Source organism: Gallinula chloropus (assembly GCF_964237585.1).
Source record: "Gallinula chloropus genome assembly, chromosome: 15".
NCBI classification, from domain to species: Eukaryota; Metazoa; Chordata; class Aves; order Gruiformes; family Rallidae; genus Gallinula; species Gallinula chloropus.
The window spans coordinates 16,990,688-17,010,745 of NC_140100.1; the positions used below are offsets into that span (position 1 = coordinate 16,990,688).

Genomic DNA, 20,058 nt, shown 5'->3' on the forward strand with positions numbered 1-20,058 from the left:
CCAAACAAACCCACATCCACATTTCTTTTAGCATATATAACAGAAGGAAAAGCTAATCAAGTGAGAACCAGCGCTACTGGTGTGCTCACCGAGGGTCAGGTGGATCTTTTGGAAAGGGCTGAAGCATTAACAAAGGTCACGGCGGCACAGGGCTGCGGCCGCCGCGCTCGCTGGGTTAGGACAAACACAGCGTGTCAACCACTGGCCTGAATTGAAAACGATCCGTCCAGATTTATTTTATTCCTACTAAAACAAAATCCTGTTAAACAGTACGTAACTCGGTGTCTCTACAAACTCACAGCTATCTGCCAAACAATAAAAATTCCAAACTACAAAAGATGAGTTGTATTCAGTAAATATAAATGGGAAATTTAGGCTTTGTGTAGAATGTTTGTCAGACTATTTACAGTGCAACACAGATCGCCTGGGTTCAGATCTCGCCAGCTTCTCTCTCTTCTGATCTCTTGGAACGAGATTTGCCATTTGTGCTCTCGTGCCGCCTCTCAGAAGAGCTCTTCTCTTTTCTCTCTCTGTCTCGTGACTTTTCTCTTGAAGATCGATCTCTAGAAGATCTGTAGTACAAAGTAAACCGTGGCTATAAGCTTCACGACTGGGAGGATTTTCCAACGCGCACAGAATGACACAGTCTGTCCCTAACAGGGCTGTGGCCTAACACAGGCTCCTTACGGGAACGGGCCCGGGCACTGCAATGCCACAAGCAGCGTGCCCCATGGCTGTGACTCCAGCCCCACTACGAGCTCTATGTCAGAGAGCACTGGCTCTGCAGCGCTGAGCGCATGGCACTGCTCTGCTGGCAGTGACCCCTTCAGCTGTCGCCACAGGAGCTCGCTGAGGCCTTCCCTGGGCCGTACAAAGTGCTGCCAGTTCTTCCTCCTCCGTCCCTCAGCTCTGTGTCCTCCAGAGAGGTTTTATCATTCTGCTCTAAGCCAACAGCTTCCCACTCAGCTGCTCTAAATGCTGACTGCATTCCTGGGATTCAAGCGCCTGCTCAGTTTCAGGTCCCCACAAGCGCTGTCCTTGCTGCACCCCACGCTTCACGGCAGGACACACGCTCATGGGCCACACAGCACAGGGAAATCTTTCCACAGCCACCTGAGTGGCAGCTACAGGCTTTCAGCAGCGCTTGAACCGCATCAGCCCACACAACAGTTAAGTGGAGGGCTGCCTGTCAGCTCCCATTTTCCTGCGGGATTTGACCAGCAGCCTTCTAACAGTGCTGATCCTCAACGAGCTCTAGCAGCCCACACCCCCTCAGGGCTGGTCAGGGGCTTCCACAGGCCCTGTTTTACCCTAGGACTTGGTACATGGGTTTTCCTCCACAGCCGCAAGAGGAGGTGCTGGCAGGTACCTTAAAGGTTTCAGCTTTCATTCCTGCTGACTGGGGATTGCAGGGTTTGGAAATACCTCACAGTCATGGCATTAAAACCTTCCTGCTCTCTGTATCACACGAGCCATTTCATTTTCACTCAGTTGTGGCATTTAAAGTAGAAAGACAACAGGAGTGAGTGTGATGAGATTAACTCGTGTCTGTCCCCACACTTCCTGGTGCCCACAGTCCTCCTACCCCAACAGGTCCAGATCCTGTGACTGGCTCTCCACTTCTTTCTAGAAGTGAGACCTCAAACTGGCAGAACCTGAATACAGGTTTCCATAATTTCAAGGTGAAAACAGAAGCTACAGTCTTTGGGGGAACGGGGATCTTCTGTTTGTTCCCTTGGTTTTGTTTTATTTTCTTAAGCTGATCCTGGCCTCTCCCCAGCTCTGGGTATGTCAGCCAGCCAATCCCCCTGCAGCCTCAATGGGCCGCTTTGAACATGTTCAAGGTTTTCAAAGTAATCCCTTACCTGCTCTTTAGTAATAGTTTTTACAGGGTCTTCCTCACTTCCTAATTGTCCAAACTTCTTTTCTTTATTTTTCATGTTCAAGACAGATTTAAAAAAGGACTTTAGTATCTCAGCCATTGGAGAATCAACAGTATTTACACCCCCCCTCAATTATTAACAGACTTTTTCCAGACCATTATTTCCCTCCCCTTCATAGGGTACCTTTAAAACCCATTCTCACCCCTGAGCTAAAGTGACACAAGACACACCAGAGTAGGCTTGTTTCTAGAATTGAGCTAGAGAGGTGGTGCCTGAGGTGAGACAGCACGAGCATACTCCCCTCTCCATCTGCAGCATTAAAAAAAGAGCCAGATCTAACTGCCACAAGCTCCTGGGGACAGACTGGCTCCTGGGCTTAGAAGGGCTCTAAGGAAACAAGGACCCCTTTCCATTTTGCAAATACGCCTCCGTATGCTTGCCTCATCCTTCCTCCACCACAGTGGGCATTCTGCTGAGTTCCAGATGAGACTTAAAGCCCTTTTCAGAGTACAGCACTTCTCCTGAGTGGCAGGGGAAAGCTGGTAAACTCCTCCCGCCTGCCTCTTCCCCTTTCTCTACTGCAGATTCCTGAAGAAGCGTCTTTCCCTCAACCAGCCATCCCAAATCACATTTCCTTTCCCATGGCAGCACCAAGAGAAAGAGGCTGGGAAGCAGAAGGCAACCACAGAGACATTAACATCGAAACTGACTCCCAGTGACTTGGCTTTACAGGCCTAAGGAGGCTCGGGTAGCTTGAGCTGGCCTCTGTGCTGTACAAGACACCCAGCAGCTTTTTGAAGGCTCAGCACCTCACACCAGGGCACCAGTCCTCTCAGGCTGGGATCTCACTGGGCAGTTATGCTGCCTGACTGTTGTTGTGTGGGACCATCTACAACTGGGCACTGGGAGATCCTGCTTCAGCCCAGGAGCTGGCGCTGGCCGCTGCAGCGGCTCACCTGAGAAACCCACCGCACTCCTGCCTGCTCTAGGGGACTGGGGCTCGCTGCGGGGCCAAGGGCTCCCCTTTGCAGAAGCACTCGTGTCAGGATATACATACTTGTGTTTTGAACTCCTGTCTCTGGACCCCCGCCGGTGACCTCTGCTGTGGCTGCGGGAACGGCTCCGGTGGCGCCTGTGTCGGTCTCGGGACCGGGAGCGAGACTTCCGCCGCTCCCGGGAAGCCGACCTCGAGCGTCTCCGCCTCCTATCCCGAGACCGTGACCTGCAGAGAACACAGACTGCCTCAGGCTCCGGAGACGGGTCGGGACGTCACCTCTGTACACCTGAGCCCAGCTCTCTGACGCTGCCAAGCAACTCCTACCCAGAGCATCAGCGCTGATCTCCCAACACAGAGGGCAGGTCACCCCCACAGTGGGCATCTCCCTCCCAGGCCCCATCCCAACTGGTAAATTTGAGTCGCTGGGAAGCTTATATAAAACAAACTCCCAGCCATTAACACGAGCAGTGCTGTTGCCTAGAGCCTCACCAGCTGTGCCTTGCTCACAGCAAGGCCTGCACAAGCAGAAGGGAGACCGGAGTGAGAGGAAAGTGGTATCACTGTAACCCACATGGCTGTCAGCCAAAGGAAGTCTCCCTTACGAATGTACCGTCCTTTAGAAGTGGGTTTGTTTCAATCCACTCTGAAGACAAACTGAAGGATGCCTGCCTATGCTGAAAGCAGTGGAGAGGAAGATCTCCAGGTAGGCAATCACTGAGGGAGGGCAAGTTCTTCACAGATGTGGGGGCTTGAACCGCCCCTCTCTTCATTTTTACATCTGAGGTATTATGTATGTCACAGATACATTCCAGACATGGGATAAGACTGAGAAAAGACACCAAGTACATCCTCAGACTCATACTCCGGAGCACCCTCTGTCCTGACTGGGTTAGCCAGCACCCTCCTCCTAGCCCAAGGGGTGACACAAAGCTGCACAGCAGCACTGGAGTGCCCCAGCAGCACCTCCCATCTCTTTCAGGGAGCAAAGCAAAGAGACTGCGGCACCGAGTGAAACCCATCTGTGAGACCAGGGAAAACCTCAGCAGCTAGACAAACACAAACAGGCATTTAGGGGAGCTGCGGGAGGACTGCATACTCACCTTCGACGATCTCTATTTCTTGATCCAGACCTAGAAAGAAGGGTTAAGCAAGAGAAGGTGTGATATAGTCAGTGGGATTTCAATACAACAACCCGTTCACCCTGGCAGCTCTTCCCAGGAATGCAGCAGTACCCTGAGCAGGATGTCAGTTAAAAAACCCCAACCTGCCATAAACCCATTAAAATAATTCTCTTCTGTTTGGAAGTTCCCAAGAACTTTGTAGAAACACTGGTTTCTACATGCAGAGCTTCTCACCAGAGCAGGAAAGGGCTACAAACCAGTTCAGGCTCTCTCAATAAACCACCACTGTGAACCTTTCCAACTTGGGGCTTACCGCTTGTAGCTGCTAGATGTGCTTTACCCTCTGCAGGCTGACATCAGCCAGGGCAACTCTCAACACTGTCAAGACAAAGTGCCACCTCCCAGTCAGAAAGACAGCTTTCTGATTTCAGTTCCTTTGAGGTAGGTGCACATTAAAAAAGTTGTAATAAGGAGAAAATACAGGATTTTCTCATTCATTTACTTAAACTTAGATAGAAATTTGCATCAATGGGGATTATTTTTTTTTCCCCCTGGTGTGGGAAAAATAAGCTAGGAAATAAAAAAAAGAGGGGACACAAGGGAGAACTATTACTGAAAAGTAACTGAGATATGCAGAAAATCCTGTATCCCAGACTTAGAAAGCAGCATAACAACTGGCCAAGCCTTGCTCTGGTCCCACATCCCCGTGGCGTACGGCACTCCAGCCTTCCTGCGGTCAGCGTGAGCTTTCCATGGGCTGTAAGTAACCACGTCAACATTCTTTCATCTTCTGAGGTGCCACGACTCATCACCACTTAAAATACCACTCCTCTCTGCCCACAGACACACTTCAAAGCCAGCCTACAAGCCAGCCTATGTGGAAACTTCACCCACTGCCTGAATGGTCTCTTTCTGCTTTAACTGCTGGTCTCCTTGTTCAGTGACTTTGGGAGCTGCCCCTGGAATTGCTCTGGCTGCTGTGGTTACACAGCCACAGAGCTCTTCTGGAGCTCTAACCAGAGACACAGCTCACACAGCATTTTTAAAAAGCCAGTGAGAAGCAGTTATCTTAGTAATACAATTTAAAACCATATGTGGCTAAGACAAGATCGAGAGGATCAACACGCAGTGGTGTCCCTTCACAATGAAATGGGATTGTTAATCATGGTAGAAAGACAGAAACTCCCCAAATTTAGAAATGAATTTGGGCAGAAGGACTGTAAACAAGGCTGAGCTTGAAGTCAGGCGAGCCTGGCACTGAGGCAGCTCACAAGTTGACCAGACAAAGCTGATAAACCAGGAGAGCAAGGCAGTAACCACACCCCTCCCTCTCCAGGCAGGCACAGAACCTGTCGGAGCAGCAGGACCTCCTGTAGACACCTGGCAGGCAGGTGAATCATTAGGGGGGTTTTTTGGTCATTGTAATTACTCCAAGTTCTTCATGTTCTTTTCCTCCTGTTCCCTTTATTCTGAACCACCAGTGCACACAGCCACACACCACCACTCCATATCTCCTGGAAAACCTGGCTGCCCTTCCATGCGTAAGATCCAAGCAGGAGTTTGCACAATGACCTCCCTGATAACCGCTCCCGAGACTTCCAGAATTCAGGATGCACCCAACACAACAGTGCTTTCCTGACATGCCACAACGTGAGGCAGTGGAAGACTGACATCCAGAGAAGTGAGAGACTGAGCACAGCTATTACTTCTCCTCTCTCCCTTCTGTCCCTGCCTCACAGGGGCTGCGTGCTGAGTTTCACTACCCGCGTTGTGTCCAAGGAAGGAAATCCATTTGGCAGCTCCACCTAGACTGGTTTGCTGGTGTGCTTGGGAAGCAAACATGGAGGTCTGCACTCCCAAGCATGCCACCAGGGAATCACAATGCTAAAGGGATCCCTGGGTAGCCAGCAGTCACCAACACCACAGGACTGATATTTACTCACCATGAGGGGTGACAACCCAGCTCAAACATTCCTATTTGGAAATTGCAGGTGAACAATGAATGAGGTCTGAGAGCCAGAGTTTTGCCAGTAAATCTACAGGTGTCTATAGGGTGTCTCAGCACCTGTAAGTCACCAGCACTCCCCAAAGCCGAGTGGTACTCTTTCTCCTACTGAGTAACACCGTGCAGATGCTGCGTATGAAGTTACAAGAGTTAGGAGGGAAATACGTTTTCTGTGGTTCACTTAAAAGTCTCAAGGTCTGGTTAAGAGAGGCAGGCTGAAAGGTGGTGCTGCACAGCTCCCAGGGGAGAAGATGCTGAGAAATCTGGGCTCTAGTCCCAGTTCTGACACTGAGCATCCACTGGGAAAACTATTTTCCTTCTTTAGATCAAGTTCTCTTTTTGGAGAGGCAAATAATGTGATGTCCTCTGCACGGCATTCCTGGCTCCTTCATAACAAGCTTCTCTTTGGTACAAGACCAGAGGAGCTGTAGCTACAGCTGGTTCCACACAGAGAGAGCAAAGGTTGGCCACAGCCTCCAAGCAGTGGCACACACAGAACCAGCAAGAACTCTGACTTCAGGCCAACTCAATGCAGCTCTTAGTCCCTTCATATTTAAAGCATTAAACAAACATTACAAAGTGGCCTTCAAACCCCCTCCTCATATGCATCCATATAGAGGCTACCTGTGAACACAAGGGGCTCCTTAATGCAAGAACTGAGTAGTGGCTTTGGGTTGTTTTTTTGTTTTGGGTTTTTTTAAAACCACAAAACCAAACCCACAGACATGCCCCAGGAGGAACAAACCAGCATTTCAGGGAGATGCAGACAAAGAGGACCAGAGAATGTTTCCTTGGGCAATTTTCACACAGAAGTGACCTCCAGGGAGAAAAGGCCCCATGGAGCCAGATGCATCGAGTGCAGGTTAGATGTGGTCCTAGTGTGGACCAGAGAGTCTGCCACAAAACAGCTGCATGGGTGGACACTTGTTTCATTTCCATCCTTCTGGCCGCAGCAACAACACACATCAGTCCCTTCCAATTACTTCTTGCACTCATCAGCCCATCCCAGGCTCTGCAGCTCCCAGACACACCTGCCTTCTGCCAAACCTGCATGATGCTGTAAAGCTGTGGGGCTCTACATGAAGTGCTGCAGTTCAAGAGAAAGCTGCAGCATCAACTGGCATTTTGTATAGCACCAGATAAACCACAGGGAGAGAGCCCCCTGTAACATACCCTAACTAGAGAATGTGTCGTGGTTTGGGGCTCACACCTTCACAATACACCAAAAACACTGAGCTGCAGACCAGTGAAAGCCAAGCTGCTTCCACTCTGGCACTGTGTGTACCCAGAAGCCAGTGTACTGCAGCCATGTATCTCATGTGCCTCAGACATGGATGGCTGAAACACACTGGTTGACACTGAGGGCCAAAAACAGTTTCCCACAGGCAGCAAGGCTTTTTTTTTTCCAAGCCAAGAAGTGAAGAAACATGTGAGGTAGCTGGGGAGATGTGACAAGAAGAATGATGTTTCTACTCTGCCACTCCCTCTGCCTGACCCCTGCAAACAACCACTCGGCGCTGCTGAACGCAGCTCTTCACGCACCCGCTGCCTGTGAAGACACAGTTGTGCCAGTTCAGCTGGCAAGAGGCAGAGGAACTGGTCACCCTGAGAACACCAATGTCACCACCACTCCCACAGCTCAGGGTTATACACCGGTGAGCAGAAGCTGACACATATGGCCATGGCCAGCAGAAGCAGCCATTCCTCAGGATCCCCCAGGAGGTGTTTTCCAGAGCTGTGCCATAAACACCAGGCTTACTGCAGAGAAGTTTCTGAGTGGGACAGGCAGCTCACTGTTTGGCTCACAGAGACCAACTCCATTCTGCTGCCCCCTCCGAAGAGGAAGGAGGGCTGTCCAGGGAATTTCTGCATGACTAGTGTCATGTGAGCAGTCCTAGCACTTACTCATCTACAGCTTGTCTGCTCAGAGGCACTGGATGAGGACATTTGATCCAGATTCAGATTTCCAAAGGCAGGGACAAGACCAGTACAGGCCTGAAGACTACAGGAGCTCACATCTCCCTGGTACACAGTGGAGGTTAAGGTAATACCATACAACCACACCAAGGTGGGGGTTTGTGTGTTTGCTTTCATCATGAACTGAATGCCAGGGTGCTGGCACAGCATCAGAAGCATGTCCTACAGCACACCCAGCAGCTGCCCCAGCAGCAGCTGCCACTTTCCTGCAGTGCTCACACTCAAGAAACCAGACTACTTCAAAACCCATCTGACAAACCAGTTACCAGCTTCCACTTACCGCCGGCCCATTCTCTCCTCGCGTTCTCTCTCCTCTCTCCGTCTCAAACGATCCTGGTTTCTCTTCTCTTGCTTTTCTGCCACCGTTTTCTAGAAAGAAAAACATAAACCCCCAAGAAGTCACCCTGCATTTCAGCCAGCCAGCAGCAGGTCAGAGCATGCTGAAGGGACACAGCTCGAGTAGTACAGCCAAGCACTGTTTCATTCCACTCTGTGTGCCAGGCAGCAGCTCTTCCCAAAGCTCACTCTCCTTCTCCTCACAGCATTGCTGACATCCACCCATGCAGGAAATACTATGGCCTACTCTGAGTGCTCATGCTCTGAGACAGAGGGACCATCTCACCACACAGCAACACTGTGCTCTGGCCTGGTGCTGGTGGTGAGCTGAGGGGCTGACCCCGATACACTGCCTGCTGGCTCAGGCACGGGAATGGCCAGCTCACACTCAGGCAAGTGAAAGGTCTCACTGGTGAGCAAGGCCAGTACCACCACTTTGTTACAAACATTCCAGACAGCTTCTCATCAGTTACTCAAGATGTTACTCCCTGACAGCACCATGTGAAAGCTCAGTTCAAGCAGGTCACCGAGAGGCCTGAAAGCCTCTCTTTTTGTTTTAAAAACAAAAGAAAACAAACAAAAAAACCCCACAAGACTTTGCTGCCAGCTTGCTCGGCTGGTGTTTAATACTGCTACTCCATCAGGGGTGGAGGGAGACCTACTGTGAGTGGCAACAGTCAGAAAACCCATGGTGACACATTTCAGTCAAACCAATGGAATGAAGAATGCTCCAGATGCATGTACTTAAGGAAGAAATGACAGCAGTGATCTGGTTTGACTGATTCTGGGGGTACTCACTTAGCTGCCCAGAAATTACAGAGCACATGAGGCTACAGACCTCCGTTTGGAGTTTTAGGGATTCAGCAGTCAGAAATTTCTGGGCTTCTACAAGCTCTCTGCAAGGAATCCTGTATGAATTGAGTAACAGTATCAAACATCTTCAGAACTACAAGGAGAAAGTTTAAAACAGACAGGATTACCCTCAGCTGATCCAGTTTCTCACGGATCTGAATGAAACCCAAGTGTAATTTGCCTCCAAAGTGGTCAGCGAGACGCCGGTCGTTGTCATGGAGACCCAGATATGCTGAACAGACTTCACACACACGCAGCTTCTGCTGCTGGAAACTGGAGGCAGGCATTGAATTTCGGTATTCTTCCTAAAAGGAGGCAAAAAACCCCACAGAAATGTCAAGGAACCCTTACATACACTCTCATCCCTCCAGGGAAACCCCCACAAAGAATTGCCCAGCTGCATTCAAGGATAAAAAAGCACCCTTGGTACAAAGGGGGTGCCAGACAAAACACTTTGTGGGCGCAGCTAACCCAACAGTCTATCCCTGCACGTGACTAGTGACCAAGTATTTCGAAGGATGAATCCCCCCACACCCCAGTCTGCCCTCTTCACTAGATAAAAAGCTTCCAAAAAGCTTTTCTCTATCAAGTTATGCTGCCAGCCACTTGCTGATGCACTGCTGAAACTAAAAAAGGAGGTGCTGGCACCACAGCAAAAGAAGTAGGAACCCCCAGATGGCTATGGCAACTCACAGGAGAACCCAGGCCATACCTCTGCCTCTTTCTTTTTTGCTCGGACTTTCTCCACTTCCATCAGGATCTTCTGAGACTCATCAACATTTCCTTCAGCTCCCAGCTGCTCAGCTTTGGCCAGGAGTTTCCCAATGTCTTCGTTCAGCTCATGTACCTTCTCGGCCTAAAGAGAATAGGTAGTTTTTAGTGAGACAAAAAAACTCGCTGAAGCTTGCAGGACAACTTTTCCTTTTTCTCTAAAAATAGAATTTAACAAAAGCAGTTGTTGGAAGATGATGATAAATCTCCAAAACCCAAAAGAATCCCAACCAAATGGGACTGGTGGGCCAAACAGAGGTAACACAGTCACAGACATGTACAGTGGAACTGGGCATGGGAAGGACATCATCAGCTCTGCTGCAAAGAGGGGCACATTTCTGGTGGACAGGACAGGGTAGAGCCCACAAAACCAGCCTCAGAAACGTTCTGTATTGTCCTGATGCAGGAAGCTCCCAAAGAGGAAACTTCCTGAGCATTTCATTAAGTGAAAAGACAACAATTGAGGGGTGGATTTATTGTCTAAGCTATGACATTAACACTGGATACAGTTGGAGGTGGTGGGAACAATGCTAAACCTACCTATTTCATAGGTCATGACTTGTGGTACCATGGCCCCCTGAACAAGGAAGATTGTGACGGGAACAGCCAGAGCAACATTTGGGGAGGGTGGCTGGAATCCATAAAGCCTCTGCAGAGCCTAACTTCCCCATATCAGCTCCCACACAGACAGAACAAAGGTTGAATCAGAGGACAATACCTTGGCTGACACTTCGGCGCTGATCTCTTCCTGCGTCTCGGCCAGGCGTTTCTTGGCCAGTTCTGTTCTCCTGTCGCACTCCGCAATGAAGGACTCCAGGTGATCCATCGCCTGCACGTTCAAAGAACTGTGAATAAAATGCTCCCCGTGCCAGATCTACCTCTGACAGCCAAGAGCTAGCTGCAATCCCTGTACCACACACTGCCTCAAGAGCAGAAGCCTTGAGAAAAGAGAAATAGATCTATGACACTTTGCAGAGAAAGTAAAGTTTGATGCCAGCCCTTCGGTCTGTCATCTGCCTGGAACCTGAGACAGCTCTCCTACCCCGACACGTCACAGGACGCTCAGGTGACACTGCTCTGCACTAGAGCTTTCCATGCACCAGCAACAGGTGTGACAACAAAAGCACTGGGGTAACATGAAAAGGGAAGACAGAACTGTTCTTCCACTTGATTGTTCCCTGACAAAGTTGAATCTGGAAAAACTGCAGGACACACAGCTCTTCACATCAAATCTCTGCCTGAGACAGGCCAGCAGGTTCCAATGGCCTGGTGCAGAGCAGTAGGCATGGGATGCGAGGGATGCCAGAGGAGCCTCCCAGCTAGCTGGACTAATGGGGTTGCCAGGACTGTAACCACTTTTACAATTTTAAGTCAGCAATCAAGCTGGCATTTTCCTAGGGAGCCTGCTTTGGTGGGGGGGCTGGACTCTATCTCTGGAAGCTCCAACCCCTGCGATTCTGTGAATTTGGAAAGGGGCTACACATTCCTGTCAGGTAACACAGGCAGCTGAAGTGCCCACCCAGTGCTACGGTTCAGCCAAACAGCTTCAAGAGGCAGTTCCCACAAAAGTAACAGTCATGTCTCTGTACTCACATCCAGCTCAAAAAACAGATCTCGCTCTTTACTTGCGATCTCATAATCTGCTCGCAGCGCCAGGTCGTGGATCTTGGTACATTCTCCCAGGTCCATTCGCTGTTGGAAAGAAAAAGGAAAAAATCAATGCAAGACCCCCCCTGTTACAGCAACAAGTAGCAGGTACTTCACTCCTGCCAACTGCACCATCAGCCTCCCTAGGAGGAGCTCCCTCTTAACTGGTCAGGAACAGAACTAACCAGAACAATGCCATTGCTAGAACCCTTCGTTTAGCTCTTCCTGGAACACTAAGGCACCCTGAGTGCTTTCAGTCCAGTCCAAGTCCTGCTCTAGGTCACAGCACAGCCACAGAATGCTGGGAGGGAGCTGGGAAGGTGCAGCACCTCCTTCATCAGGCACTGACTCCAAATGCCTCCTACTGCAGAGTGACAGCACAGCAAAACAGACAGCTCCATACCTGGTTCACAGCTCACCTGGAAAAGCACACCGGTGCTACACTGAGCCCTGGTAACATATGGCAAGATCCCAAATCATAAGAAGCATCCTGCCTGTGTTCTATAAGCACAAATGGACTTAGGGAGTAAGGCATGGGGCCAGAAGAAAAGCATAAACCCGTGTCAGCAACAGCAGACTGGTAACTCTACAGGTAACCCCTTCCCACATTCAGCTGCGGCCTGGAATTTTAAGGCCTGACCAGCAAAGCTACTTCCGACATGAAAGCTTCCTACTTCCTCACAAGAGACTCCTTGAGCAAATCTCCCTTCCCCAAAAGCTCTGACCTACACACTGCCCTTCACTCCCACTGCAGTTGATGCCAGCTAAATTGGCTGTTTCTCCCCAGCCTAGCAGATAACAGACACGTGAACCAAAGCTAATTATGCTCTTGAAGCATGGAAACTGCATTTCAACCATACTGATACATAACAGAGAACACTTTTCCTACCCTTAAAGCAGAAAAAGTGTGTGATGCTTTGAGCACCAGAATAATAAAAGGCCTAAATGTGAGCTAGGGTGTGAACAGCAGGGTACAGGCCATCACAAGAAGGAACACCCCAGCCAGTCAGCCTCTCCTCTCCCAGTCCCATGGGTCCCACGGAGCCAGAACCTGAGCACAGCACAACACTGAACTGCAGAAAAAACTACATGAGGATCAATGGTGAATCCCTGTGGAACATCACAAACTGCAGCCCAGAATGCCAGGGATACCAATGTGCCCTGACAGCAGCAATGGAAGGGTTAGAATGCAGCAAAACAGCTAAAACAAGCCCCACCAGGTCACGCTCTGGGGTTTCAGCAGCTACCTCTGTTATTAGCCTTCCTTTTTAAATGAGACAGTACAGGTGTGGATGACTTGGCACTATTTAGTCTTCCACCTTTTGCTCAGATTTACTGGAAACAGGCCACAGCTGGGAGGCTACAAAACCAGACCAGGAACAGTCCCACTGAGCTCTCTAATGGTAGAAAGGTAATGCCTACACAGAAAGGTGTTCCATACTTCCCAGCATAACACGTTAGCTTTCTGGGCAAGCCTCTTCAAAGAGCACTGGTGAGCAACTGTTATTTTACCACAGAAATAACTTTCCAAGGTGTGACTTAGATCTGTTATTCTTAGAGCTGTTCCGCTGAGATCCCTCCGCCATACAGGGGAAAGCCAGGTATTAGATGTGGCAGTCACAGGTGGCAAGCACTGTTATCTGAAGTCTTCTTGCAAAGCTGAACTTTTGGCTCCACTTCAGAGAAGGGGCTGTGACTCTCAGCAGCCCTCTGTGTTCCCCGTCCCGGTTGTTAAAAGGCAACGAATCCCTCAGCCTCTCCTCCAGGGAAGAACGTCTGGGTCCCGCCAGCACACAAACCCCACATCTTCCTCCACCTCCTTGGAGATGACTGAGGTGCACAGAGATTTTCACAAGTGTTGCCCACGTGAGGCAAGACCAGACTGCGAGCCCTTGTGCCCTGAAGAATCCTCTCACCCCAGGAAGGCCCATCAGCAAGTACTCACCCCCTCCAGCAGTGATCATGACCCGCTCCAGTCACCGCCTGCAGCTGGCTTTATCACAGGTTGGCTGAGACAGGCAGCCAGCAGAGCCTGGGTCAAGATTTAGCCCCCTGCACACACACAGATTTAACACATTCATGTGCCACTGCTCACAGTTGCTGAGGGATCCGCATGTGAGGTGTCACTCATGACCTCCACAGAACCACTAACCTAAGAGAATGCCTGTCTCCATGAGGAAGGGTCCTTAACAGGAATCAGAGGGGCAAAGCTGCACCCAAGTCAAAAGGGAACACAGAGACCCCCGTGAAACAACTTCAGCACACTCACATCTCCCAGTGGGGGACAGTATTAATTCCCTGAATGCCATTTCCAAGCTGTGCTCTACCTGGGCATCTTTCAGACACGTCTGTCTGCTCATTGGTGGAGCTAACACTCCAGAGGACTCCCAGCTGATGCCATCTCAATGTGCTGCAGTACCTCCCCTGACAGAAACATGCCTACCATTAGCTGCAGAGCTAACTCAGCTCAGGCCACCAACGATCTGGTGATGATTTCCCTGACAACAGCACGAGTTAGTTGTGTTCTTCCGGAATATTCCTCCTTTCCCATAGAGACCAAAAAGAGAATCACCGTGGCTCATTTAGTGAGAAGTTTCTGGGGCCAAAGGGTTTTATTGGCAGGAACACTGGCCCACCCAAACAAGGAGAACATCAACACGCCTTCTGCAGCTCATGGTTATATTCCAGAGCTTTACCTACAGTCCAGACTCCTTCCCTTACTCTGTCCCTGAAGGTCAGGAAACAGGCATCCAGCCCATTTCACTGAGCACAGCTACCCCAGGATCCGGCCTCCTCCCACTGCCTGTGAGGGATGCTGCAGTGGCTGCACCTTCAGGGGAAGACACCACACAACCAGCACCAGGAGGCTTGGTGCATCTCCGGGAAGTTTCCAAAGAGATCCAAGTCCAGATTTCCACAACAGGATGCATCCAAAGATGGCCACCACTCCATCCAGCTGAGGCTGACTCATCCACATGGCTCTTCCACTAATGAAGCACCATAAGGTGCGGGTGAACCCGCCTGGGATCACGAGGAAAAGCCTGAACATTCCAGTTACGTTTCATTCTGTGCCGCTGCCGCTGTCAGCTGAAACCCAGTTCCCCTTCCTGGCACCACATGTTCTTCCAACACAGATCTCTGGCACCAATACTTTTTCTTGCCCCCAAGAACCCGCTGACAGTGGCGCAGAGAGCTCCACAGCCACTTAAAAGCCAGTACAAGATGATCTGAGCAATCCACAGGGTCTTCCTGCCTGCTCCCATGTGAGATTTCTGAGCACAAGTGCCACAGCGAGAGGGAAGAGAGATCCTGCTGGCAGAACAGGTCACAGAAGCAGGAGAAAGATTTTTCCATGTCTTTCTCTGTCCCAGGAGACTCACAACCCATCTGAACACTTCAGGCTTCCTCTGTGCTTTGACACTTGCCACGCACATCACTTCATTCAACTCCGTCTACTCACCGTTTACCTCCTTCCCAGAAACACCTCAGAGGAAGCAGAAGGCAGCCTGCATCTTCGAACCACCACGTGGGCCCCAAAGAACTGCTGTAGAGTCTCATGAAAAAAACCATACCCTAAGCAGTGACCCATACAAAGGATGGAGGTGGGCAGGTGACTTAAGGAGCTTTAAAATTCTCAAAGGGAAGTGAGGTGATGAGGAGGCTGGAAAATACACCTGAGCTTCAAAGTAATTAGAAAGAGAGATACACAGATTGGTATTCAGCTTCCAATCTTATTCTGCAAGAGAAGCCACTGAGAAGCTAAAGCCTGCGTGCTCAAGAGCCAAGGTAGCTTTTGCCAAAGCTCTTCCTACTCGTGCTGTCACACAGAGCCCTGCTATCGGCAGCACACACAGGAGTGCCAGCCCCCCCTTCTGTTGGGAGCCACCGTGCTGAACCAGCTCTGCAAATAACAGCAGGAAGGGCTCCAACCAACGAGTCTGGATAAGTGTATGGAGAGAAGGAATCGCCACGGTACTTAGTGTCAAACAGCAAGGGTGAAGATGCATTTCAAACATCCCTCTTCATCTCCACCCTGCAGTTCTGTGACACAGGAAACAGTGACAAAGGTGTTTGTCACTGTTTGTCACCTCACAGGAACAGTGACAAAAGACAGGTGCTCGTTCACTTCCGGAGTCCAGGCTGAATCTGTCATCTGGGTGACAAAATGATTTCCTTTGCAAGGTCCTGCTGTTAAGTGCCCACGTCACCTTTCGCTCTTGGAGAGAACACAAAAGCTGGCTTTGAAAGCTGGCCAGCTCCATCCCCAGAGGGCAGCCACCCAGGAGCCAACTTCACGGCTCAAACCAGTCAGGCAGAGCGACACACTGTGCAGACCAGAGTCCGGCCGAGCTGTAACCTGTCATCAGCACGTAACCGGTACAGGCGGAAAGGCTGCCTGTTGTTTGCTACTCGGTTGGAGAGAGGAGGCTGAAAAGCTCCAAGGATTAGGGATTACTGCAGCTGCTAAGAAATGCACCTGTCAGCCTGAAGATGCAATGGAGAACTAGAGCATCCAGGACAGGGGGCTAACTACGATCTCGCAGCCTCCACAGGACAACTTTCAGGCCCTAAATCATCTCAAACAGGCAAAAGAGGAATCAGCCACCAACTTCACACGGGACTATTGAGAAGAAAAACCACAAGCAAACCCTGAGCACTCCTGACTTCAGCAGTTCCATATGCAGGTCACAGAAACTAAAGTTGGGATTGTGACTGCTCCTCAGACACCCAAAGTCAGGTCTCTGAGAAGTTACCTACAATGCACAGATGAGCCCTGAAGCATTGCACGAACATCAGCATCACCAGAATTCCTTATCACAGGGAATATACTTACTGTTCCGGCCAGGATATCATGAGGACAGCAATCCAGAAGGTGGCTCTTGCAAACACGATCGTCTGTAAACTTCACCCTTTGTCTGGTTTCATCTCCTGAAATTCATTTGTGGTTTTAAATAAGGAGACATTAGAATAGCAACAGGAGAACAAAGGCGTCTGTACGATCATTTCACCTCAATATGCAGATTAAAATACTCGGTGTTCCTGCTCCCCAAAATTACTCCAAAAAAAAAAAAAGCTTAGAGGGTAACAGGACATTCTGGAACACTTTAATTGGCAGCAAACATTATTTTAGCGTTTATTCACCCAGTACACCATGTTAAACACAGTGTTGGCCAGCCAAGCAACGTCCAAGGCCTGTCATCCTTATAGAGACAGCACAGCCAGAAGAGAGAAAAGCAGACAGACAGTCTGGCTCGCAGCCGCGAGCCTTTTCTATTCCTTCTCCTCCCCCCCCTTTGTTACTGTGAGGAAGGGGTAGGAGATACCAAAACCCACGCTACCAGAGGGCCATGAATCACAAAACAGGGCTGTGCTGGATAGTTCTTACAGGCACTTGCTATTTGCTCATCAGATAATTAAGACTTCGGTCCATTTGGTCTGGAGACCAAAGGTGCAGTGTGCTTTCCCAGGCAGGGTGGCAAGACGGATCCCGTAGGTCTTGGCCTGGAATGTAAGCGTGCTTCCCACCCACATCCCACCCTCAGGAGACATTTGTACACTTGGGAGCCACTTAAACGACACAATATCAGAAAAGCAAAAATAATAATAAAAAAATTATAATAAAAAATAAAGGTTTTAAAAAGATACAAAGTTAGTCAATACACACTGCGAGCTCCAACACATACTATACCCATCTGCATTCTTCAAGACCTCAGCTGCAGAATTTTATGCCCGCTGTTGAAAAGTTTTAAAGGAAAAGTTTTCTTGCCCACACCTGCAGTAAGGGAAGTCAGGGGAATGATACATAAAAGCAAAGGCAAAGTGGTAATGGTATGTGACAATTTTAAAGCTCATCTGTGTATATGACACAGGTATGTGTAACACTAAAGTATGAATATAGTTTAGGATTCACAAGCATCCAGGAATAAGGTCGTGTCTATGGAATTTTATTATTATTTTTTTTTCTCTTTCTAAGCTACACTTTTAAAGTTACTTGTGAAAAAAAAAAGCAAACACTTTTCTCTTTTTTTCTTTTTTTTTTCTTTTTTTTTTTGTTATAACAGCTTTAAAAATTGGTTGTGACTCACGGCTCGATGAACATGAGGCTTTTCTGCAACTCCCTTGCAGATTGATGTAGGCAGGCAAAGATACACTGAACCTTTATGAATAAAATAGAGGGGCCACAATTGTTCAGTTTGTATGAAATAAAACTCTGGGAAGCAATTCAACAGCAACTCAACACACAGAAAAGAGGAAAGCACTTATTCGCTTAGGAAGCCAAGTGCAAAGTACCTGAACAGCCCGCGAACGAGCCGGGGCTGCGCGCTCAGCGGGTCGCAGGAGGGCGATGCGAACCGCAGCGGGGACACGGTTCGCACCGGCTGCCGCGCCTCTCGGACAGCCACTACCCGGCCGGCTCGGCGGCACCTACCTCCGCGGACCTCTCCCTACGGCCTCTCTGCGGCAGCCGCGCCCGGAGCGGCGGGCTCCTCCCGGGCCGGGCCCCGCCGGGCGCTTTCTAAGGGCCGGGGGTGCGGCGGGCTCCTCCCGGGGCCGGGTAGGCCCAACCCTACCGGGCTCCCCGGGCCGAGCGCGCTAGGCCGCCCCGAAGCGCGGCGACGCCCGGGCCCGCTCCGCCGGCTGCCCTTCGCTCGGCGGGGCCGGGAACGGGGCGAGGCCGGGCGGGCCGGGGCTCTGGCTCGGGTCCGCCGCGTCCCCTGGCGCGGGCGGAGGCCGATCGCGCCGCAGGTCCGGAGCGGAGGCGGCGGCCGGGCCGGGCCCCGCGCGGCTGAGGCGGCCACCAGGCCGCGGCGCTTCCTGCAGGCCCCGCCCGCCCCTACTCACCGTCCCGGGCTGTGCCCATGAGCTGGTCCAGCAGGGCTCGCATCTGGGCCTGGGCCGACATGGCGGCTGCGGGGCTGGGGCGCGGAGGGCGAACGACTCCGGCCGGGGCCTGGGCCTGGGCGGCGGCCTCAGCGACAGCTCCGGCCTCGGCGACGGCGGCGGCGCACGACGGGCGCAGGACGGAAGCGGCCCCTCCCGCCACCGCGCGGGATGCCGGGACCGGTAGTCCGCCCGCGGGGGCGGGGCGGGGCGCGGCGTCCGCCGGGCCGGCCCGGACGGGAGCGGGAGTGGGGGCCGGGGGCGGGTGAAGGGGCTCGGGGATGGCCGGGCCCGGCAGCTGCCCCGCTCTGGCGCCGAAGGACCCCCACCGGGGCTCCGGCTCCCCCGCCTCAGCCGGCCGAGGCCTCGGGGCGGGAGGCGGGCTGGGGGCGGCCCGGCCCCTCCCTGCGCTGCCGCGGCGGGTCCCGGCGCCCTTCGGCGGGGCTGCTGCGGGGGCCCCGGCGCCGCCCCGGGGCTGGCGGCGTTCGGGCGAGGCGGCTGGGCCGGAGCGGCACCGAGCTGGGTCGGGGGGTGCCTGCGGCGCCGGGCGGGCCGGCTGCCGCTCTCGTCCCTTGGCAGAGGGGAAGGGAGCCGGTGTGGTGCCCAGCTCGGGCTCTGCAGGGTGCCCCGGGGCTGTCGGCCTGGGGAAGGGTCTGGTTACCGGCCGTGCCAGGCCGGTGCTCCACTCGCCGTGCCAGGGGTCGGGCACCCCGCCCAGCGCCGGGCAGCAGCTCCGAGCTGGGGGCTGGGTGCCTGGGGTGGGGCGCAGGCTGTACCGGGAGGGCTGTGAGGGAGCAGACCGGGCACCCCAAAAGTGGGGCTTGGCAGAGCGCTGGCTGTCCCCAGCCCCCGTGGCTGGTGTCCCACACCCTGCGCATGGGCAGTCCCGGGGGCTGGGGGCTGTGTCAGGCCCCCCACACTCTGCTCCCCAGCTCCACAGCGGGTCCCTGAGCCGTGTCTCATGGCTGTGTCCCATGGGTGTGCTCTCTGACGCTCTTCATGGCCCCACTGCCATGTTCTGGTGCCAAAGCAGAAGTGACACCTATGTCCACAACACCTCTGGGCCCGAGCTGCTCACCATCGCCACTGTCCTCGATCCCTCACACCCTGCATGGGCCAGCACGGTCACAGGCCACAGGGGAGACATGGGGCACCCCAGTGCCCCATCCCCGGTGACAGTGCTGCCAGCCCTGGTGCTGTCATAGAATCACAGAATCGTAGGGGTTAGAAGGGACTTTAAGAGCTCATTGAGTCCAACCCCTCTGCCAAAGCAGGTTCTCTAGGACAGGTCACACAGGTCAGCATCCAGACTGGGCTGGAATCTCTCCAGAGATGGAGACTCCACACCCCCTGGGCAGCCTGTCCCAGGGCTCCCTCACCCTCCCTGGGGAAAAGTTCTTCCCCATGTTGGTGTGGAACTCCCTGTGCTCCAACTTGCAGCCATTGCCCCTTGTCCTGTCCCCACAGACACTGAGAAGGGGCTGCCCATTTCCCCCTGCACCCCATCCTTCAGATATTGATAAACATTAATCAGGTCCCCCCTTAGTCTTCTTTTCTCCAGGCTGAACAGCCCCAGCTCACTCAGCC

At 52.0% G+C, this 20,058-nt stretch overlaps 1 protein-coding gene across 3 annotated transcripts; it reads right to left on the bottom strand.

The window, feature by feature from the left end:
- Positions 1-206: 206 nt before the first annotated feature.
- LUC7L (LUC7 like) lies at positions 207-18,621 on the bottom strand. 3 transcript variants are annotated; one of them, XM_084271043.1, is made up of 10 exons: positions 18,433-18,621; positions 16,424-16,518; positions 11,536-11,634; positions 10,661-10,771; positions 9,884-10,027; positions 9,300-9,476; positions 8,264-8,352; positions 3,981-4,010; positions 2,941-3,105; positions 207-572 (listed from the first exon to the last, which is right to left on the bottom strand). In XM_084271043.1, exons 1-10 carry the CDS (start codon positions 18,491-18,493, stop codon positions 431-433), a joined length of 1,113 nt encoding a protein of 370 aa, XP_084127169.1. In that variant the 5' UTR covers positions 18,494-18,621; the 3' UTR covers positions 207-430. The 3 variants fall into 3 exon arrangements, with proteins under 3 accessions (XP_084127169.1, XP_084127167.1, XP_084127168.1); XM_084271041.1 differs by lacking the exon at positions 18,433-18,621 and adding an exon at positions 17,274-17,575; XM_084271042.1 differs by lacking the exon at positions 18,433-18,621 and adding an exon at positions 1,866-1,927 and having other exon boundaries at positions 437-572; positions 16,424-17,107.
- Between the last annotated feature and the right edge of the window lie 1,437 nt (positions 18,622-20,058).

Excerpts from the sequence above, each read along its gene's own strand:
- LUC7L (XM_084271043.1), bottom strand. The coding sequence starts at position 18,493 with ATGTCGGCCCAGGCCCAGATGCGAGCCCTGCTGGACCAGCTCATGGGC. Across the intron at positions 16,519-18,432 it reads CATGGGCACAGCCCGGGACG|GAGATGAAACCAGACAAAGG; the intron begins GTGAGTAGGGGC and ends AATGAATTTCAG. Across the intron at positions 3,106-3,980 it reads AGAAATAGAGATCGTCGAAG|GTCACGGTCTCGGGATAGGA; the intron begins GTGAGTATGCAG and ends TGTTCTCTGCAG.